This window comes from Cololabis saira, chromosome 5, assembly GCF_033807715.1.
Source record: "Cololabis saira isolate AMF1-May2022 chromosome 5, fColSai1.1, whole genome shotgun sequence".
In the NCBI taxonomy this organism is placed as follows: Eukaryota; Metazoa; Chordata; class Actinopteri; order Beloniformes; family Belonidae; genus Cololabis; species Cololabis saira.
Genome location: NC_084591.1, coordinates 34,377,025 through 34,400,887, shown reverse-complemented (window position 1 = coordinate 34,400,887; position 23,863 = coordinate 34,377,025). Strand labels below are relative to the sequence as shown.

At 37.6% G+C, this 23,863-nt stretch overlaps 2 protein-coding genes across 3 annotated transcripts; one reads left to right on the top strand and one right to left on the bottom strand.

Annotated features, from left to right (window-relative positions):
* The first annotated feature begins 8,458 nt into the window (after positions 1–8,458).
* Positions 8,459–20,281, top strand: smad3b (SMAD family member 3b). The gene is made up of 9 exons (XM_061721768.1): positions 8,459–8,723; positions 14,484–14,677; positions 14,767–14,901; positions 15,246–15,320; positions 15,420–15,470; positions 16,653–16,865; positions 16,985–17,122; positions 17,266–17,410; positions 18,328–20,281. The coding sequence occupies exons 1-9, from the start codon at positions 8,521–8,523 to the stop codon at positions 18,449–18,451; spliced, it is 1,278 nt and encodes a 425-aa protein (XP_061577752.1). The 5' UTR covers positions 8,459–8,520; the 3' UTR covers positions 18,452–20,281.
* Positions 19,698–23,556, bottom strand: aagab (alpha and gamma adaptin binding protein). 2 transcript variants are annotated; one of them, XM_061721770.1, is made up of 11 exons: positions 23,388–23,556; positions 22,975–23,165; positions 22,796–22,892; positions 22,602–22,691; positions 22,397–22,480; positions 22,228–22,307; positions 21,952–22,045; positions 21,716–21,820; positions 21,541–21,590; positions 21,375–21,438; positions 19,698–20,515 (listed from the first exon to the last, which is right to left on the bottom strand). In XM_061721770.1, the coding sequence occupies exons 1-11, from the start codon at positions 23,479–23,481 to the stop codon at positions 20,508–20,510; spliced, it is 957 nt and encodes a 318-aa protein (XP_061577754.1). In that variant the 5' UTR covers positions 23,482–23,556; the 3' UTR covers positions 19,698–20,507. The 2 variants fall into 2 exon arrangements, with proteins under 2 accessions (XP_061577754.1, XP_061577753.1); XM_061721769.1 differs by having other exon boundaries at positions 19,698–21,438.
* Positions 23,557–23,863: the final 307 nt, after the last annotated feature.

Here is a 23,863-nt window from a genome sequence, read left to right as displayed (position 1 = left end):
CTCAAGCAAATCTTACATTGCCACCCTGTGGACTCTGACTGTATTAACCCCGTCTAAGTGGATTACGGTGAGGCTTAGTGGTTAGGGAAGTTTAAACTGGAAATAAATGTAGTTGTGAAAAATAACTGAGTCCCGTCTAAAAGTCTGAGAGCTTCCAGTGCTGCACCGAATATCCCCACTTTTAACATGAAACTCTTCCCTTGTGTTACTATAGCTGCAAGGAAAAACACTGTGGGTAAGAAATTATATGTATTTAATTGTCAAGAGGAATAAATTAGAAAAGAAAGAAGTGTATTTGGGTAAAATCCATCACTGAAAATATTGGACAAGAAGATAGTTTTTGCATCCTCTCTCAACCAACACACTCCGTCTCTGTTACTATGTGTACATAAACCCGGTAGTTACTTCTCCACGAGTTATAAAAAGTTATTTTAAAAAGTCATGTCCTTGTTTATTTAGAAGCATCCTCTGCTGGAAGGAGAAAAGTTCCTCCGGGTCTCACTTAGCTGCGCATGAGCAGCAGAACGGGCCAGGAGAGAATGGAAAAATCCACGGCATTTGGGTAAAGTCATGTCATAAAGGCAACACTTAGAGCCGGAGGTTTAGGGGAGGCGGTGGGGGAGGGAGGAAATGGTTTACATATGGATTTGAAAGAGCACAAGCATCACAGCAATGTTGCGTATTTAATGGAGCAAAGTAATCCCGGTGCACATTTCTCTCGTCAGCTCTCCTCCTCTGCTCAGTCTCGCTTGTATTTATCACCATGTTCACACAGGTAAAACTTCATTTATATACAAGTGGTTCATTCAATTTTAACAAAATGGTAAAACACTTTGAAGAGGCTCACGTTGAGGGTCATGCACCACTGTATTTTCTGATTTTACTAACATTAAAAATCTTTGTTTCCTGACTAATCTCATTTGTTTCTGTTTACCAGCAATTAGAGTTTTATCTGTGGCCACAGGCACTAAAGCTAATAATTTAAAATCTATTCTGTGGCTCAGCTGTAAAAGTTCAATAAACGTATGGTAACCAGAGGCTATGCATGATGATAAAACAAAACTCTTGCTGCAGATTACAAGAAGCCTGATTGCTTTGTTTTCCTTGAGCCACATTAACTCACATTCTCAGGCACATTAAACTTCAGCACCATCGCAAAGATAATAAGATTGTAGTTTTAATGAGTGATAGGTAATACCGAAAGAGAAGGATTATTCAACTGCTTAATTTCCACATAATGTGCAGAACCATTAGGAAAAAAACATCAGTCAGGGAAATAAAGACAAACACTGTCACTGCTTTGGAATCATGTAGGTATTCAATTTTAATAAGAACCAAACTCTAAAAATCCGATTAAATGAATCAAACCATTACGGGTTGTGAAGTAACTGCAATAAAGATCTCTCAGTTGAGGGTTTATCTCAAAGACACAAACGGGAAGCAGTGGGGACCAAAACCTCATTTGTATATTTTATTGGATAGTCAGCTAATTTATCTTGATTATTTAGTTTCATCTCCAGAGATTTTTTGAGAAATCCTACAGTTGAAAGTTTGTTTGCCATAGTTATACATAGTAGTCAATGTTTGAAATGGATCAAAAACAAATTTAGATCTCCTACAAGAATGTATTACAATGTTTCAATCCATTCTAAATGTTAAATTCTCTCCCTCTCTCTCTCTCTCTCTCTCTCTCTCTCTCCCTCTCTCTCTCTTACAGTCCCCTCTGCCAATATCTCATATACTTGCTTTTATAGTCAATTGACAGTTTTTTTTTTTTATCTATCCACTATGCATCTACTGTCAAGACAATGAAAAAGTCTAGACAGACAACAACCTGAGAAGAAAACAGAGTTAATCTGTTATTCGCTGTATTTAAAACACAGTTATTATGTATTATTTGTACGCTGTGTACTTTCTGCAAAAAAAACAAGTTTTTGTTGCTATACTTGGGCAATACAGCTGACTCTGATTAAGTTGTATTTTTCTGTTATTATGTCTCTTTGGAGACTTTTGGTTCTGTTTGGTTTATTTGTAAAGCACTAGTTCAAAACTAAAGTAATCTCAGGGCACTTCAGACAGAAAGCAAACAAATTCAATAATCATACAAAATAACATTTAAATTCTGTTATTGGTGTCAGTCCAGTTTATTATAAATGAGTTTATATAATTCCAATTAAAAAGCAACAGATGTCATTCACAGGGTTTTATTGAGATCCAATGCCGTTTATTTATTCACTTATGCCAAAAGCATGATGCATCATGCTTTTGCCTTTCCGAGCGCCAAAAGGATTATTTTCTCAAATGCTTTGTTTAATATTGAAGCTTTTTTTTCTTCGATGTTTATTACGCCGCGTTGAGAAAAGACCCGCTGACCATACTGCACTAATGTGTGGGGACACTCCAGCAGTCTTGTAGGACCACTTTGTCTCACTGGAGCTGCACTCCAGCGGCGCAGGAGCTGACACGTGAACTGTTTTGTGACATGCTGCCCCCGTGTGGTCAGAATCGTATTGCTACATAAAGTAGCTTTAAAACTTGTTTTTTTCCTCTGTCTTAAAACAAAAAACAATCTAAAAAAATGTCATCATTACTTCAATGTTTAAAAAGAAAATATTTGTCCTCATGAAATTTCCAAAAACCAACCATGAACTTCCCTTGCTGGCTGTTAGCAAGGTGCAGTGATTCTTCCACTTTTCAGTTAAACTTGTGACAAGTGATCTTCTTCTCAACGTGAGTAAAACAGCTCACTCAGTTGCCCCTTTTTGCAAATATTCCAATATATTATGCTGAAGGATGTTTCACCAGCTAGAGGTAAACAACACACTTTAAACAGACTCATTTTATGTAGCTCCTTTGTATTACAAAGTACATTCACCCAATCACATACTCATCCATAGCTCTGGTGAGGTCCCGTCCAAATCTGGAGATGTTGGCAGTGGGTTCTGAGTCAGGAAAGGTTGGATTTTGTTAAAACCTTTGATTCTGACTTTGTTGCAACCTCTATACTCTGGTTGTGCCATTCCTCAGTGTAGTGAGATAATACCTTAATGTGCATGTACAGACATGTACATAATCCTGTCTGTCAATGTCCACTGAACCATGTTCCCACAATTATCAACACTAAATACAGTATTTTGATTGATGGAAAAATATATGGAAAAAAAATACAACCAAAACGCTTTTTTTAACTCATGAAATCATATTTTAATGTCGTATAGGATATCATTGATGCGGTGAAGTTTTCCACACAATAGCAGCTCCAAGGAAATGTTCATTTTAAATGTTTTATTAATTTTAAAGTAATAGCCCATACTTCCGTTAATGAAACCCAATGTTCAGGATACAGTAAGAGAATCAAAAAGTTCAGGATTACTTGCATACTACTAACACCAAAAATAGTGATTAGTCCAATAAGAGCCCTCCACTGCCTGCAGCTCTCTGAAATAAGCAAGTTTTAATGTTCAAGAGTAATGCTTAATTATCCATACATGGCCATTTACGAGCACATCGCTACAGGGCTCAAGCTTCACAACGGTCCCCAGTCTAATAGAAAACAGCAATATTGCGTGCAGTCAGAATTATTCACTGCATTACCCACGATTCATAGCATGTATTAGTGCAAGCAATTTAATGCATATGGATACATGGTTCTTAGCAGGGGAGGTCCTGATTGCTCTGAAACTAATTTCACAATCATTAGTTTGGTGGTGATGTCAATGACAGTGTATTTACTGGGAAAATGACTTGTCACACAAGCTTTTGAGTAGGAAGCTGCAAAGATGAACGCCTGATGCAAAGCTCTGTGTTTTCAGGATGGTGTTCAGTAAAATATGCTGGTAAAGCAGGTATTATTTTTAAACTTTTCATTTCCATATAGGAAAGTATTACTGTTGTACTGAAGTTCATGATACTTAAGTTGATTAAGTGTCTTATCAGGTCCCCCAATGACACCTAAGGAGAGGGCTATTCAATATACAAGGCTTAGAGCTTTAGGTGAGGGCCGAACAGAAAGCCTGTTTTGCCTGGAGGAGGAGTTAATGACTCATGGCCAAGTGCTGCATTCTTTCCATATATAAGATAAAGAGGATATTTTGCAAAGCCTTTGAATCAAGTGTATGTGGTTATGGGCCATTGTGCACATTAAACATGTAAATTGTGTTTAGGGAATAGAATATTATGTCAGTGGGTTAAAGGTACTGATTCACAAGAAACTTGAAAAGGTACATGAAAACACAAAGGAAGGAGTGAGGGGAAACAGAAAGGCATAAATCTAATTTCCTACACTTTAAATATATTAAATATGTGACACGAAACTGTTGCACTAATAAAATACAGCCACTAGGTGAGGCTATAGTATCTATTTTCTTTGTAGAGCTGCATAAGAGGCCAGATAACGATTTAACATTTCAACCTTTTTGCCTCTGAGATACCTGAACTGAAGCTTTGGAAAATTGGACGAATAAATGTAAAATAGTTGCAGCATAAATCTATTTTAATCATAAGATCAAGCTGGTATTCTTCTTAAAAAATTAAAATGTTAATCGTGAGCTTTTTGGATGACTTTATAAAACAACAGTTTATGAAGGATGTATAACTTCTTGCAATTTAATATTATATCAAAACAATAAATAATTGAACGCTAATATGTTTTGGTTTGTGAATGTGTAAAAAAAATCCCTCTTGGTGGTTACAGTCCTCTGGCAATAATGACAGTAATAGATGAATTCATGTAGATTGTCTTTTTGCTATATAGATGCAAGAAGTCAGGAACATAAAAGCTGTCCTTTTTAAAAGCTGTTTTGAAAAAGCACAAGTGAATGTATCTCTGAACAGAAATAAAGACAAATTCTCCACAATGGTACATACAATATGTTGAAAAATTCTGAGAAAAGCTCCTTTTTTTTTTTAAAGAAAAAGGGGGGAAACCTATGAAGAAGAAGTGTGGGGAGACAGGCAGAGATGAGGATGTGACAGTACCTCACTTCCATATGCCTGAAGCCAGAGGAAGAGGGTTTGAAGGAGCTTTTGTTTGAGCCAGAGGGAGGGAGGCTGGAGGAGGTCGCTGCTGCCCCGGATTTGGAAGTGCCACTGTCTGGGGAGAGATTGATGGCTGCAAGCAACAGATAACAGCTTGCAGTGTGAAGAGATTAAAAAAGAAGGCAGAGATTGTAGGGGGAAGTGGACCCCACCCACATGGGGCCGTTCTGAACAGCCACGTGCAGTTTGAACAGGCTGCAATTAGCTGCTCAGGAAATTACAGGTTTGTGGAGGGTGAATATGACCTATTCATATTCTTTAATTATATAACATCGAAGTCCCTTCCATTCATCCACCAGAATCGGTATTTGTTCTGCAACTGTCATTGTCACTGCACAACTGTGCACTAAAATTTGAGTCACTTAAATATTTATATGAAATTCAAGGTCTCGTAACATTTTAAATGTCATGACAATTTGTCCATATGGATACCCAAGAGTATTTACTCCACTATTTGTTGAAATATCGATGAAACAGCAGCCCCCGAGCTGATTGGGCCCCTTTAACATCTCGTGCGTGTTTCCCACACTACCTCACGAGTGGTCCTTCACAATGCCATTGTTATCCATCAGATTGTCTGCAGTCATTACTTATTCAACCAGCCGTCATGCCTTTTGTCCAAAATCATTCTCCACTTTGTCCCTAAGACCTTCTCCTGCCCGCTGTGGCCCATCTGCCCCCCTGTCTGACACATGCTGCATGAACCCTCCACTTCCCTCACACGAACACGTACACAAAAGCACTCCACACCAGCTGTCCAGTTCTTGTACCATGAGAAATAAAAGATGCCGGCCATGAAGCAAAACATTATAGCTGTGTTCAGGGATCTCTAGCGCATTTCATCTATCAAAGGAAGTAACATTTTTAGATGGCAGTATTGTTTCAAGCTTTGATTTTACCTGAAAAAATACTATATACATTACCAAAACTGTGAAAGAGAAAACCTAGTATATATGTATAACCTCTTGGATGCTGCAGTGTCAATCTGATAAACTTCATACTTACAGAGTTAATAGTCTTCATGCACAGCGCTTGAAGTTTTTTCCCTCCTGCTTTAGATGTACTAGATTATCTTTGCACTTTTAAAACATAACTTTGGCTGTGAGAAACTAGTAAAAGACTTGTCAGACACTAATAAGTTGAATATAATCAGTTATACAAAAAAAACCCTACAGTAATACATTATAAAAATATTGTGAAATATCTGACCCTTTGTGCAGTGGTGATGAGCACGCCTGCAAGGACATACTTGATTTACTTGATGACTGATCCACAAAGAGTTGTGAAGGTGTCCTTTAATATTCATTTTCAGGTGACACTCACAAGATAGCTGTTATATTTATCTAAGAAGGAAGTAAGAAGCCATGCCAAATACACTCTTAAAAATAGAAGGCAGTCATTGATGGATGTTATAAATAGAGAGAAGGAAGAGGGGCAGGTCCTGGAAGGGGATATTTATAGCATGGGTACATTGATGTTTACTGGAGGAGGCAGCCTGGAGTACACTCATCAATACTACTATCAAATCCCCAATATCATCAAATGCAGAGTGACCTCCCACACATAGTTCTGAAATTATGCATTTAAAGTGCAAATGTATCACTTTTATGAAGGGATCAAAGAGATTTCACTTGCAGGGGCTCTTCTATTTATGGGTACAGTAAGTGCAGTAAAAGAGTTGGATCACTTTACAGACCTGACAGGATTCTGATTAGATTATTTGCGTCCTACATTTTATTTTTATTTTATGTTGAATATTTACTACTAGGCGTTACCCAGCATATAAAAAAAGACCCATTTAAGGGGGGAAATTACTCTAGAAGATCTTTATAGCGCAGATAAGTTGATAGTAAAAGGAAATGGCCATTATTAGTCATTGATACACAATCCTTTTATTTAACCCTCGTTGTTTTAGACATGACTTCAAAAAGGAATATGGTTGTTCACCATGTTTACCAGGGTAAAACATTATTTATTTAGCGTCCTTTATTTATTTAGAGTCCTTACAAACACCAGGAAACTGGACCACATTACACCGGTCATGAAATCGCTACACTGGCTTCCAGTGAGTCAAAGGATAGAGTTTAAAATCTTACTGCTGGTCTACAAAGACCTGAATGGTCTTGGACCAAAATACATGCTGGACCTGTTAGTTCCTATGAAGCTCCCAGACCCCTGAGGTTCATCTGGATCTGGTTTGTTGTGGTTCCCAAGAACCAGAACCAAGCAAGGTGAGGCAGCGTTCAGTTATTCTGCTCCTCACCGGTGGAACAAACTTCCTGTAGACCTGAGGTCTGCTCCAACTGTCAGCTCCTTTAAATCAGGATAAAAACATTACTGTTTACTGAGGGGTACTATTACATTAAATACTTACCTGGTGTAGTCTACTGCCCTTACTTTTTAACAACTTGTGCTTTTTATTATTTTACCTCTTTTCTTATCATTTTATTTGTTATTTACTGTCTAATTATGTTTTGCCGCTTTTAATGATGATGTAAAGCACTTTGAATTACCTTGTGTTGAATTGTGCTATACAAATAAACTTGCCTTGCCTATTGGCGGCGTTGCCATGAGTGGCGACGTGATTTCGTGAAGGATTGCCTGATACAGGTGGAAAACAGACCTGCTGACTTTTTTTCTTCTTTTTTCCCTTTTTTTCTCTTTTCTTCTTCTTTTTCCTTTCCTTTTTAATCTCAACATTTCGACTTTTTTCTCAACATTTTGACTTTTTTCTCAACATTTCGACTTTTTTCTCGAGATTGTACTTCAACATTAATCTCGACATTTCGACTTTTTTCTCAACATTTCGACTTTTTTCCCGACATTTCGACTTTTTTCTCAAAGTGCATAATGAAAAAAAAATGTAGCCCCAGTTATAACTAATATTATTATTATTATTATTATTATTATTATTATTATTATTATTATTATTATTATTATTATTATTATTATTATTATTGAGCTTTATTTCGAATATGCATACTAAAAAAGAGCAATACAAAAAAGTAAAAAAATAAAGTACAAATATATAACAATATAGATACATGCAGCATGTGTTGTCTTCATTCTAAGGCTTATACAAGACTTTTCATTTTTTGCGGCTCCAGACATATTTGTTTTTTGTGTTTTTTGGTCCAATATGGCTCTTTCAACATTTTGGGTTGCCGACAGCTATACAAATAAACTTGCCTTGCCTGGCGGCGGCGTTGCACATGTTAAATCGACGCAGAACTTACGGCGTAGGGTACGCGGGCGTACACTGTAGGCCCTGCGTCGGTGTAACGCGGAAGCATAAATCAGCCCTGATACAGGTGGACAGAGCAGCTGATCCGGCAGGAGGAGGAGCAGACACAGCCTGGCTGGAGCTGCTGCTGCTGCAGCTGCAGCCTCACTCCCGCAGGCAGGACTACACAGAGCTGCTGTCCGCTCCTCTGGACCAGAGCCTGGTGGGACCAGAGTCCCGGGTCTGCTCGGGGAAGCAGCATGTCCATCCTGCCGTTCACCCCCCCGGTGGTGAAGAGGCTGCTGGGCTGGAAGAAGGGAGAGCAGAACGGCCAGGAGGAGAAATGGTGCGAGAAGGCTGTCAAGAGTCTGGTGAAGAAGTTAAAGAGGACGGGGCAACTGGACGAGTTGGAAAAAGCCATCACGACCCAGAATATCCACAGCAAGTGTTTGACCATCCCCAGGTAAAGATCAACCTTGTTGCCGGGTTAGCATGAGCTACCAGCCGGCTAGGCTAACCGGCTAGTTACCTTTAAGCCTGATTTATGCTCCTGCGTTAAATCGACGCAGAGCCTACGCCGTAGGGTAGGCGGCAACGCGCGCCGTGTGGTGCGTGGTTCTGCGTTGGTGTAACGCGGAACCATAAATCAACCTTTAGCTCATATAATCAGTTGAGTTTTATTATTTAAGCTACTTTTAGATATTTTTAATCATTTTTTAAATGTTATTATAGATATACGTATTATATTTATATCATAGTTATATTATATTTATGATAGAGCTTATTACATCTGGTATTAAACAGGTTATTTTTGTAAAAATTATATATATTTATACAAATTAGTGTATAGTATAAAAAGTAAATACAGACATATAATTTATGAAAGGGGGTGGGATTAAATAAGTTTATACTTCCCCCCACTCCTTTTCGAACATGTAACTGAAATATGTGTTTTGATGTTGTTTATGTGGTGGAATGCCCACCTGTATTTGTTTTCTTATCTTTTTTCTTGTTTTTTATACATGTTCGAAATAAACAAAACGAACGAATGGTAACATGAACTAATGGATCGACGAATTTCAGCTGACTGCAGTTTAGTTAATGTTAGCTCCACATAAATAACCTTAGTTATTTAGTGTAAACATACAATTATTGGTGCTTTTAGGTCTTCAGTACACATTAACTACGTTACTTTAAAAATAGTGATGCGTTTTCACCTGTAATTCAATTGTGTGCTGTTTTTAAATGATACTGTCCACACCGAGGACGACCTGCCGACCAACTCTAACCTGGAGTGATATAATAATATAATAATAATACACTAATCATGTGTAGGGTTGATAAGTCCCTGAGAAATAAATAAGGGACACTTCATCGGCAGCCTTCACCCTTCCTGGCGTGGGGAATGTTTTTTAGCCCCTTTTTTTGTGAGTGAAACAATTTTTTAACTCGACCCTGAATTGAATTAGATGCATATTTTTGAATGTCATGAACACATGGAAAACAAATTATTATCCAGCAATTCACTTTAATACGAAATAACAAATTGAACTGAATAAAATAAGTATCTTTCTTAAACAGAAACCTGTCCTGCTTAACTTAAAATTGTATACATTAATATAAAACAATAGAAAGAAAGCAGAACATCCATTTTGTAATAGTGCACATTTTTAGTGCAATAACAAAAGTGCAAACAGAAAGTCTGTAGAAAACTTGTAAACATATTTGTGCCTCAATGGCCATGACTGTAGACTACAGTTGTAGTAAAACAGAAAAAAATAACTTATGAACTCAACAGCTCAATGCCATTGTCATTTTATGACTATTTTTTTTGACTCTCACAGTAATAGTGGACAAAGTGCGTCCCTTTTCAGCTCAATACGGGGCGCATACTTTAGTACATAAATACAGGACGATTCAGTTTTTCAAGGGACGGCAACCCTAATCATGTGTATCAGAGAAAATATGATGAAAAGCATTAATATTATTGAAATAATCAAAGCCTTCTTTTGAAATGTTTAAAGGTTAATGTGATTTTTTTGAATTGGTTTAAGTGCACCCGTTGCTGCAGGAGCATGTCAGCAGTTCACGTGTGTGGTAAACAGGAGTGATCTGACAAGGCTGAACTCACTGGGGATGTTTACACTGGAGTCTGTACACTCTGGGAAAGTTGTATTAGGAGTTCAGTTTGGCATTCCCCATATGGGAATAGTTTATCAGACAGGTGGGGTGGACGGAGGTGCAGAAATGTGCAAACATAAGCTGTGTTCTGACTGTTTTGGAGGAATGAACAGAACTGTGAGCTGATAAATTAGGTACTTAGTCTTTATTCATCAATAATTTTGAAAATAAACTTAATCCAGTACACAGAAAAATACTCTTCTGTGATCCCCCATGAATTTTCACACAGTCTATTTGTAGAAATTATTGTGAATAGAACTGGGATTTTCCCATAATGGCATGCATAGGTCAGAACATGAGTAGTAACCTACATTAAAACATATTCTCACTTCTTAGGAATGTGATCCAGGCCTTTGGGAGGGTGTTGGCCACTTTTGGGATTATGGTTCAGTCTCAGTGGCTTCTACATGTGGCACCTTTAGAGAATAAAAACCGTTTTATCTGTGGGTGAAATATAATTGTGATTAATTTGTATTTTTTTATTTTATTGATTGATTTATTTTTCCTCCGAGATATAAAGCTTGTCATCTATTTAAGAGTTCAAGTGCATGATTGAGTTATTTAAAACAGTTTAACCAGCAAGACATTTGATTTTTCCATGGTGTATTATGTATATGTAAAATTGGTCCTCCTATAAGACAAGTAAATTAGTGTCTTTGTTAAGAGTATTCAAATTTCAGCCATTTATCAAATTGCAGAGCAGGTAGTTGATCCAGGATTCAACATAACACTAGAAATATCAATACCTTTCAGTTATTTAAAAAAAAAAAGAAATATACTTATTGTTTATCATAACTTATTGTCTTAATATGAACAATAGTTGGTTTTGGCTGTCAAATTCCACATGTATGCCTGTACATATCTATATCGGGGTGTATTGATAGAGGTCCCTCAGTAAGTAGGCCAGCGGTTGCCTTGTAAAAAAAACTTTTTATTCTGTAGATATTCTTTGCATATGCTGGGAATGAAAACTGCACAGTGTTTTGGTTGTTTGTTGAGCTCAGTTTTTGCCACTGTTTGCTTTCTCTGCCCTTCAGGATTTTTATGTTACAAGGGTTGCTGGACTTGCGCTGGGATGCTTATACATTTCAGGTTGGCATTTGTTTTCTCTTTCTGCTGAATAGTAAGGTTAGCTAAGTAAAGCTGTATGTCAGGGTGACAAACTAGAGGCAGGACATAGCCCAGGGAAGATTTAGCAGTGACATGGGAATGCTGACCTCAGTTTACCCTGTAAAGCATCTTTGCTGGAGCTGATGCTGCAAGATGAGCTTGAACCTATTTCTTTTGTATGGCCACTGATGAAGTCAGAATGCCTTAAATAAAATATTTGAATATAAGATCACTATGGTGTCTGTGTTCTGTGGTGTTGGTTTGTAGCTTTGAAGAGAAACAGGATTTAGGTATTGTTTTAAAATGCTTGTCTAGAACTAGAGATGCCTCAATTGACGAGTTTGTGATCAGAAACAGACCATTTTTTTCTGATCAGTATTGGCCAATATTGGTTGCAGAAATCGGCCAGTACCCGGGGTTTTTTTTGTTTTTTTTTTCTTCCCATTTCATTAATTTATCAGATACATAGCTTTGAAAATCTTTGTTTATTTCAGTTTTCAGTAAGTGCCTTAATTTAAAAGCACAGTACGCACAACTTTCTAGTAACAAAGTCACTAGAAAGTTGCTTGGAGGACATTTTTCACTGAGTGCAGAAAATGTGAAAAAATAAAAGTAATGTTTTACTCATTAATTACTTATTTCTTTATGATCATTAAAATAAAGTAATTTGTACAGGCTTTTAGAAAACAACTTACTTTTTGAGTAAATCAAAACATTTGAGACAACAAACTCAGGCGCTGCTAGCCTTCGATTCCTGAAGTTATTGCGTGTTGTTAAGACAGCATGTTTCAATCATTTTAATCATACTTTACATTGCATGAGCTTAGCTAAAGGTGTCTATGCAGGGATACTTGTTTGTTCTACTACCTTTGTACTTTTATCAGTGAAGCATTGTAGAGCTGTGGATTATATCAGATCTTCTGCAAAGTGCTTTAGAGTTTTAACTACTGAACTGCCCATTTAATCAAGACTTTTGATAACTTCAGTTAATGATGTCAAAGTGCATGAAAAATGAAACTAACACTTTACCTGCAAGTGAGGGTTACCAGAAAGACAAATTTGCTAACTAAAAGGAACATTATACTAAAGCATTTTCACAGTGAACCCATGGGCAAAGACCAGGTATCTCTCTTAAGAAGTTTCTCTGAAGAGAAGAGATTTTTTTTTTACCCAGGACCAATTTTTTTCCCTTGGAAAAAAATTATGAAGTAAAATATTGGTTTGTACCAAAATCTTTGCAACTGAGGTTATGCTGTGGGAAATGTCTATGATTGGTAACTGCTAATCAGATGAATTAAATGTTGAAAGCGTATGCATACATGTGTATTTATCTTCTATGTGTGGGGAGATGGATTGAATATGAATTATAGTGACATGACCCCCACCCCTAGTCAAATACAGACACTGTTATTTTACGTATTCCAGCCTCAAAACTGTGACTAGAAGAGGTGCAATACAAATGAAAAAGATTGGTTTCTATTGTCATCTGCTGTGCCAGTTTCTAATAATGATGAATAAAACTGTTAGTTATTATTTTCGTAGGCATCCTCTTTCCAGATTAAACTATCATAAAAGCACAATATTTTACATGTCAGAGGGCTGGAACATGACAACTGCATGGTTGTTGTCTAACAGCTCAAAGTGAAAATGAGATTTTATTGGTCATTAGTTCTTGGGAAAATAAGGAGGAAAAAACTGAGACTAACAAGTTTCTCCCATTAAAGTCTTTATTTGTCTTAGATGGTCATACATTGTACAAACATACAAATACTTATATCAGATTAACTTTTTATGTGTGCACCAATTAACACTTGATCCACAGTGACTCCAGTTTCAGCTATTTAATGACCGATATGTAACATAATCACAAACATGCACTGTAAACGTAGATTTCTGTCGGCAATGCTTACATTATGTATCAGTAGAAATATCAGTAGATGTTGTGCTGTGTCCAACATAACCTCTGTAAACTGGGTTTGGGTTGCACAAAATACATTTTGTGATGCATTAACTCCTTGTACATGTTCAAAAAGCTCACCCTGTAATAGGGCTGTTCGATTTTGCCCAAAAATAAAATCTCGATTTTTTTCTCTCAAAATCCGATTTTCGATTACGATTACGATTATTTTGTGAATTGACAAAAGGCAAAGAAATGATTTCAAATATGCAGTTTTTTTATTGAACATTTGCCCCATTGGGCTTTAAGTGCAAACTTTGCTCTTATTAAACCAAAAATAAATGAATAAAGTGCAAAACTCTGTAAAATAAGTTGAAAAAAAGTTTTAAAAAATATAATAAAATATAAAGTTTTTTCTCTGAAAAAAACAATCAGCAAATCAGCACTTGCAAACATACAGTAAGTTATATTTCCAATTAAATAAAACAAGACATTTTCTAATTAAACTAAACTGGGTCTTTGCATGCTAAATAATAATGCAACCCATGAAGGAGGTAGAGGTGTGTAATGTCAGTCATTACATTTGCTATTCACATTTGCAAGTTTTTTGCAAGGAACACGAGCCGGTCTACCGCATCTGGCTTGAGGGATGCCCGGTGGCATGTTACAACGCCCCCTCCTACACTAAAGCGCCTCTCCGATGGGGCACTTGTCGCAGGTATTGAGAGGTATTTCCATCAATCATTAATATGGTATCAATCATTAATATGTGTGCAGAGACAAGGTTAAAAAAAAAAAAAAAAAAAAAGTGAAAAATCGATTTTACGAGTTTCACGTTTTAACATCGTTCTTTACATAATCGCGATTACGATTTAAAATCGATTAATCGAACAGCCCTACCCTGTAACCTTTTACAGATCTACAAACCATTTACAGGTCCTGTCTTATAAGTGTTAACGAGGTTTAAGTAAAACTGTGAGAAAAGCTGCATAAAACGATTATATTTCATCAGGATTTGCTGGTGGTGTATTTCAGGTCTTTAGATGGACGCCTCCAGGTCTCCCACAGAAAAGGACTTCCTCATGTGATCTACTGCCGCTTGTGGCGTTGGCCAGACCTGCAGTCTCACCATGAGCTGAGGGCTGTCGACCACTGTGAATTTGCCTTCCACACAAAGAAAGATGAAGTGTGTGTCAACCCTTACCACTACCAGAGGGTGGAAACACCAAGTCGGTGCAGTTGGTTCCTATTTTATACATATTATTGGAATGCGTTGATAAACTGTACAGAGCTGAATTGGTCCTTTGTTTGTCTCCAGTTTTGCCTCCAGTTCTAGTGCCCCGCCACACAGATATTCCCACTGATTTCCCACCGTTGGATGACTATAGCCCATCAATCCCTGAAAATACCAATTTCCCTACTGGCATTGAGCCTCAGAATAACTATATTCCTGGTGAGAGAAATGTTACATCTCATTTTCAGTCTGATAAATCTTTTTCTTAGGATTTATTTACATTTTGGCTTATGTGTATCGGGCTTGTACTTTTGGTATGTTTAATGATGTGCAATTAAGATGGGGACAGTTAAACAAAGGGCTTGGCTTTAAGCAGAATCATCTGTCTGTCTTTTTAAATACAGTTCATACATTCATATATTCTCTTTAAATGTTACCTGTCTTAAATTTAGCCACAAAAAGTATTTTTAAGTTGTTCAAAATAATTTTGTTGGCAGTTTTTAAATGTTATTCTGAAAAATGTAGTGTGACCTTTAATCCTAGTACATGTTTGAAAATTGCAGAAACTCCCCCACCAGGCTATCTGAGTGAGGATGGTGAGACAAATGATCACCAACTCAACCATAACATGGACACTGGTGAGTCACATGCCCGTTCATATCGCTGAAGAGCATACCGCTCTAATTACAGTTTACCATACTCATAAACTATCCCTCTATTACCGCTTTCTTTTCCAGGTTCACCCAGCCTGTCACCCAATCCTGTACCAGCCATAAACAGTAATCTTGGTAAGGAAAAAAAGAAAGGGTCAGCTTTTTCTACTAATCATATCTTTCTTTATGCACATTTATCTGATTAGTAACAATGATATAAGGCAGTGTATGTAATAAAATTATAAATATTAGTCATAAATTTGTAACAAACTAAAGTTTATGTTGCATCTCAGGTTTTGGTGCTTAAATAACATGTGGCTGCAGTCCAAACATTTAACAAGAGAAAGGCCTACGCTTGTGTACCAACATAGGGCTGTACTGAAGAATGCTTACCAAGTATAAAGTAGAGTATATATCAAATTGTAAAATGAGTTTTCTTTCTGATGTCTAAGCAAAGCATTTAACTTTCCATTTTGTCTTAACTGCCATTCACTGATGACTGCAGTCAACTTGGTTGAAGCATCTACTCTGATATGACCAACTTGAGTGATGTGCTCAGTACGAGGTCTTGACTGTGTGCTCCTCTGGCAAAAATACCATTTTTATTTATTTTATTTTTTTTTCATACAAGGAAATTTGTTACTAAAATGGTCTGAAATTTAGTGAACAGCACTAGAAAAAGATGCAAAATTGGCAGGTTTTGCATTGTTTATTATCTGCATGAACCTTGAGTCATAACTGACTCACTCATTGAGTCAGTTATGACTCAGTTAGAGCCAACACTGCAGTGTTTTGTTTCAGCTGGCTAAAGCACACAGTGTATTCATATATGTATTTGAATTAATCAGTGCAGTGAGCAAAATGTTTTTTTTCTTAGTGAGCTTGTTGTGAATGTAAGTCCGGAGTATAGGTTTACAGTATTTACAGGTGAGTTAATGACATGAATAAATGTGAATAACAAGCAGTGAGTGGGTGACGTCTGAGAGGCGTCAGGCAGGAACAAGTGTGGTGTAAATGGAGCCTCTGTCTTAGGTTTGTCCACGTCTGTGGAAAATGAAGAGTCTTGCAACCCTAATAGTAATAGTAAATATCTGGTTGTGAAATTATTCTGTCCTTGTGAACTGCCCACCAAAAGGTTATCATTAAAAAAATTGTCTTTTTAATTTCTCTCTGGGATCATCAGCATTGTGGAGAGAAAAAAAACCTTTAGAGAGGAATTCAAGTGAATGTTCAATTCCTGTTTGTGTCCTTGTAATAATTTTTTACAGACCTAACTTGAGCTTGCACCTGAAAGTGTTTTATCTCCCCAAAATCCAGATTTACAACCTGTGACATACTGTGAATCTGCCTTCTGGTGCTCCATCTCCTACTACGAGCTAAACCAGCGCGTTGGAGAGACCTTCCACGCATCCCAGCCTTCCCTTACAGTAGATGGATTCACAGACCCGTCCAACTCTGAGCGCTTCTGTCTGGGATTGCTGTCCAACGTCAACCGAAATTCAGCAGTAGAGCTCACACGCAGACACATAGGTACTCATTTCATTTTAGGGGGATGATATAACCTGATTAAATTTGCCTTTTTATATTTTTGTTTGACATAATCAGCAGGTTGTGTGCTGAGTTACAATCTTTTTCTGTTCCCTTTCCAGGACGGGGTGTGAGGTTGTACTACATTGGGGGAGAGGTGTTTGCAGAGTGTCTTAGTGACAGTGCCATCTTTGTTCAAAGTCCAAACTGCAACCAGCGCTATGGTTGGCATCCTGCCACTGTGTGCAAAATACCTCCAGGTCAGTGCAAAATTGATGCATAGAGACATCTAAAACTCTTCAGAGGTAATATGACCAGAGTTTGAGTTCTAACAAACCAGAAACACTACGGTAATTATCTTTCTGCTCTGCACTTATAAGCCTAATTATAAACCTTTTGTCAGGCTGCAACCTTAAGATTTTCAACAATCAGGAGTTTGCCGCCCTCCTCGCCCAGTCCGTCAACCAGGGCTTTGAGGCCGTCTACCAGCTTACCAGGATGTGTACCATTCGGATGAGTTTTGTTAAGGGTTGGGGAGCCGAGTACAGGTAAATATTTTGCAACAACTTTACCCAAAGTCATTCAGATACCTGAAGTTGTAAGCCTTTATTCACAGTGCAGACAGGAAGTGGGCATAGAGAGAGAGAGAGAGAGAAAATGGGGACGACATGCAGCAAAGGGTCGCAGGCCGGGACTCGAACCTGCAACCGCTGCAGGAGGACTGTTAGCCTCAGTACATGGGGCCCTCGCTTTAACCACTGGGCCACCCAGCAGCCCAATAATTTAAAGAATTCCTGAATTATTATTAATTAATTGCTGAGTAGAAATCCAATTAGTCAAAATAGGGTATTTTTCATATATATCCTCAGTTATACTGTATCTGGCAGTGATCATGTCAGTCCTGTGGTTGTGTAATAACAGACTTGTTAAACATAAGAGGGTGATGGGGGAAGGTGCAGCTATGAGTTGGCAACAGAGAAGAATGCTGCAGGCATGCAGGGCTGTAAGGGACATGAGTAGGAGGGCGAACATATTTCAGACTCCCTTTGCAAAGGGGGATTCCCACTGGACTTTGAGTCGTGCGTGTTATATTTCTGGCACCAAACACTTTGGAGGAAAAGACTTGAATGACTTCAGAAATAGTCTGCACAATTGGCCTAACTGTTGGCTCTACAGACGTTGAAGATTCCGGGTGTGCCGTTATCTTTAACAATGACATGTCCGGCCCCGGATAGCTCAGTTGGTTGAGCGGGCGCAACGTGTTCAGAGGTTATCGTCCTCATGCAGGCGGCCCAGGTTCGTGTCTTCCCCCCTCTCTCTACCCAAGTTTCCTGTCTAGCCAGTTTAAAAAAACTAAATGGAACAATGACATATCCAAAAGTGATTTAACAGGGGCAATAACTAATGTAGCAATTAAGAAAATATCAACAGATGGATTGATCTTGTGCTTCTGTTTACCCTGCAGACGTCAGACGGTGACCAGCACCCCCTGCTGGATAGAGCTGCACCTGAACGGTCCCTTGCAGTGGCTGGATAAAGTCCTCACACAGATGGGCTCTCCCAGCATCCACTGCTCTAGTGTGTCTTAGGAAGACAAGTTCTCTTCACATAACTGAATGCACACCACAAAGGAAAGTCAAACATTTTTCTCTGATAGCAAAAGCAGACGTTGTTCATCAACACAACAACCTTCTTCTATGTGGACAGTTGGTTATGTTCTTAAGTTTTTATGTGCTACATGATATTTGCTGTAAGTTAAAGATAAGCAAATTTTCCTCATCACCTCATTATGCCTACACTTAGTATGTAGCTTTTATTTCATAGATTGAAATGTTTGTTCCCCAAGTTGAAGCTATGATATAGTTTCAGCTTGACCATTTTCTACGACTTTCAAGAGACTTGATTCTATGAATTGAGATTAAGAATATGCTTCTTCCCAGAATCTCTTCTTAAAGGCACTGATTTGAAGGCTCGTCAATTGAACCATAAAATATCAAATACAAATGTGATGTCCTCTATTAACTTCATAGAATTTAATACTAAAAGTACAAAGTACTTTCCTCTTTAGTGATTTACCTGCATTACGGCAGGTATCAATGATGTAATTGATCATTTAATTGGTATTTTCTCTACATGAAGAAAAAAAAAAAAAGCACCATTGTTTCTGTAAGAGAACCCTTGTATGAAAACTATTTTCTTCAGTGAAAGAGGCATTTTATAAGTTATTTTTGGATATTGTTCTGCATGGGAATATATTTTTATTATTGCCTTAATATGGTTGTACATAAATATTTATAGCCTGTAATTTCATGTATATGCATTGCTTGAAATAGTGGACCTGACTTACCTCTGTTATGGAGCTGACTTGCAATATCACCCAAATCATGGCCTGCTTATACAGGTGTTTCTAACTCAGGTCGACTGGTTCTACAACGTTAAATACAGGAATACTGAATCGGCCATTACTGCTACAGCCTAAATTTAAAAAGTTGAAATAGTATGGGGAAATACAAAGGAAAAAGGGTGTGTTACATTTTCAGATTTCGCTGCCTACATACGTTTTCACAGAGATGATCCATCTCAGACACTTTTAAGCCCAGAGTAGTTCACCTCAGGACAAAGTTAATCCAAAAAGTCACTTATTTTTCATGGAAAAGTTTGAAAGAGCATTTACAAATGTAGCTCTGTGTTGTCGGACTTGACAAAGGTTTCTCGAGTTGTTTGTAACATGTGACCATTCAGAAATTGATATATAAAAAGAAATGAAGTTGAGACAAAATATTAAACATCTTGTGTTTGTATTGTCTGGAATTAAAGTCAATATAAATGTAAGAATCAGATGTATTTATTTTTATTTTTTGTATTCTCCACACTTTTTTTTCTGGTTGTACAGTATGCATTTTCACAATAAACTGATTGGACACCACTTGACTTAAGTGTGAAAGTATAACAATCAAGGCTACAGTTTATCTATCAATGGGATGTGGAGAAAGAGGAGAAAAACATTTTGCATTATTAACAATAACCAATGTTAAACCATGCTCCTGTGTAAATGATGCACCTCCACTTTAATGTGTTGCAATGCTTTAGTTGTAGTGGTAACCTGCTTGTCCAATAAGCACTGTATTATCAAATGTACATTGTTATGATATATGGCATGTGTAATATGCTCACTGTCCATGCTCACTGACTGATGCAACATTGTTAATCCTGCACTTAAAAGTACATAAGACTAAGTCACCAGTTGTAATGCTCATCATGCTAATACTGTGTACTACAGTACATTTAGGTGGTAGATCTGTATCAGTTCTTGTGTTCCTTGATGTTGAAAGTCAGTTTTCTGTTCTAAGTCTTACATGACCCCCACCCCCCCCCCCCCCAATGTAAGCCTAATATTTGATTTGCTCTCAAATGACCACTGTTTTAAATGTGAAATTTCAATAAACTGCAACAGACAAAGTTTTTTTTTTTCTCCTAAGTCTCTTATTCACAGTGACACAAATCAGAAAAATCATTGAACCTTGGATGCAAAGTGATATTAGTGTCCTCTTATGACTGCTGCCAGAAATTCATCAGGTGAGTCACCCCCTCGTTCATCCTCTGACACTGGCGTTTGTGAAACACCCCAGCTGTTTCGCTGCTGCTCTACAAATCTAGAAGAGAGTATTAGAAATACCAACATGCCTGAATTACTTGAAATTCTAATTCGGCATATGTGTATATCTTTTATTTGACTAGAATAAGTCGATTCATATTCACTTATCGAGGGCCGAAGAACATAACCCTCCTATCTGAAAATTTAACTTTTTTGGGAAAACACAAAAAACTGTTGTTTTGTTGTAGAATGCTATTTTTTGTTAAGGATACCTCTATACATATGGGTGGAAATAACGTACAGACAGGCTGATTAGGTGCAGCCCACCTTGTGATGTCATCTAAAGTGAAAAACACCAGTCAGACAATTTTGCAGATAGGAGGTTATGTTCTTCGGCCCTCGTTATGTAGTACGACAATGTTCACAATAAATACACCACTCTCACTAAAAAGCCTTTTAAGATAAATTACAAAGGTTTTACGTTAATTCATTAGAATTTGCATTAAATCTCTTTGAACTCTAAGGATAAGGCACATATGGAACAAATAAAAACACATCTGTCCACTGCACCTAAAGACACACAAAACTAAAAAAATTATGTTTTCTTTCCCACCTGCATTATGATCATATACAATAGTTCACCTGGGGCTAAAAGGTGAAGGATGCAGGGTGGAAGACTTAAGAGTAGGCTCACTTACTGGCTTCTCCGTCGTCATAGCATCCATTAGTTTTTCTCAGTACACTGATTGATTATTTGTAAGTATCATAAGTTTGTAAATGCCACTATGCTAACAGTACCATCTGTAAGCATTTCCACTTCCCGAGCACCAATCGGTCATCGACTGGTGCCGAGTGTTGTGCAAGCCGCAGGAATAGGAGCGATTCAGTCTTATGTAGCTGCTTTTAGCTTTCCTCACCCGATGATATCCCCTCTACTTCATCTTCATCGCCACCAATGGCCATCCAAAATGCTTTTGCCACCTGGGAAGCATAAATTGTGTCAATATCCCATACAAGATTTCCTATAAAATATGCTACAGCTCCACTTGTTGAGTTAAATCAAAAACTAGGGTTGGTTCTTACTTTTTCTGCATGAACTTTTCTTTGCTCATGTGGTAATGAAGAAGCTTTATCTGTAGTAAGAAAATGACAAAAGACTATATCACACATCAGATTTACATATATCTAAGATCCAAGCCAAGAAAACAACCAATACATGTGAAAATGAATTCAAAAATCATAAACTCTTCCCAATTACCTTTCATCTCTTTCAATTTAGTAAAGAGGCGCTCAAAATTATCCACATCTGAATCTCCTGTTGTGAGATTGGCGAGCTCCTGAATGTCTAAATCAGTCATTGCATCTACAAGGATCAACACAATAAACAGATCATGTACATGGTGTGGCAAAAGCACCATAAGACCGGAGAAAATGGCTTGACAAAATGGAATTATAAAATAAATTGAAAAAAGCATACAACATAAAATCACTCACCCACTACTGACTCCTGTGTGCCTGTGTTTTTACTACTGTCTGTTTTGTCGGTCTCCTCATTTGTGAGCAGGCTTTCTGCTGGCAAGCTGGAGGACTGCCACAGAAATTGAGTAAGAATTCACACACTTTTATCAAGCTATCAAATTCACATTTTCATTTAAATAAAAATGATACAAGTTAGCAAATGAGACGTTACATAAGCAAAAAATTACAACATCACAATAAGTGGGAAAATAAGTATAGCAAAAATAAAAATAAACAAAAAAATCTACTTACTGGTGGATCCTGGCTGTTACGTGGGTTGTTATGTCTGGCAGCCACCAAACTGCTCATAAGACCGAAGCCCTGATTGTGCCCTGTTATACAGATATAAAAACTGTTAAATGAACTCCATATGTAAAGATAAACTATATACCCAAGGGAATAAATAGTAATTTCAATTCACCATCCTTCATCTCCACACTGGACCACACATTAGCATTCAGAGCCTGCACAATTCTTTTTACTCCTGTAGATTCTGGAAAGTCATCTAGTAAAAGGAAACAATAATTATTAGTGAAAATCAACAAAAAATAATAATAAAATAAAAAGAAACAAAATATAAACTATGTCTTATATCTGGTTGAATTTCTGTTTTCTGTAGAACTCACCATCCTCATCCGGCAGCTCCTGTGGATTAAGCTCCACAAGCTCAAACGCATGAGCCAAACACCACTGTTGTGCTTCGTGTCTAGTGACACCTATAAGATGAATAAAATGTTACATGATTTCTGAAGCAGTAGTTTGTAAATTTAAAACACCATTTTTTTTCTGCACAGCAGCATACTGCACATCAATAACTAACCATCTTCACAGACTCTGTCACACACTAGAATGAGCACCTCGGGAGCAAGGTCTTCCACCACTGAAATCCACGGTTTTACCTTTTCCAGCCCATCGTTCTGCAAACACATATTAGTTTCCAGTGTGTCACGGGGCATGTGGACATTGTCGTATAGTACAACAGATGCTTCAGTTACATACCACTTTACTATCAAAGTAAGCAATGAAAGCCTGCATAGACTGGGCAATCTCTGCAGACATTTGAAAAGTACTTGGCACAGCACACAGTCGGACATCTGCTGTATAATATTTGTTGCTGATGGTCCAAGGGTACCAGGACACTGTTCCCTCTTGCTTGATCGGCTCAGGTAAAGTCTTCGAATTGAGGATTTCTGAATCAAAAACACATTTTATTTATTTTGTTACCACTCAATCAGCCACAGTAGCACAAGTTACTCCCCCTTATTGATCACGTACATTAAAGCAAGTAAAACACTGGTCTGGCAATATTGGGAATTAGTACTTATTGTTAACACGCAGGCATTTCAAAACATTTGTTGCGTTAGGAGGTTTGTTTAGGCTACATTATGCAAATTGTGCGTTACTCAACTCACGTTTTATCAGTTCTTCTTCTTTAATCTCACTGCCACAGCTGGTGACAAGGACACAGGGGAGAATGCTCTCGCTGGTTTCCTCCGATGTTGACATTTTGGTGTTATTTGATGGTATTTGAGGGACTCCTCCAGCTGCTAGCTAGCCCGGTAGCTTAGCGACTAGGATGACCTTTCAACTCTGACAGATACTTCTTCCGGTGCAACGCTGCACTCACACCGTAATGGCTGATTTATGGTTCCACGTTACACCAACGCAGAGGCTACGGCGTACGGTGCGCGTCGCCGCGTACCCTACGCCGTACCCTACGGCGTAGACTTGCGTCGATTTAACACGGAACCATAATTTAGGCTTAAAGAGCTATGATATTTCTTTTTTTTCTTTGTTTAATTGGTTAAATTTTTATTTTTCATTTAAATACATGTTTATAAACAAAAAAAAGTTTGGAGAAACTCCCAGATAGCGTTTGAAAAATATG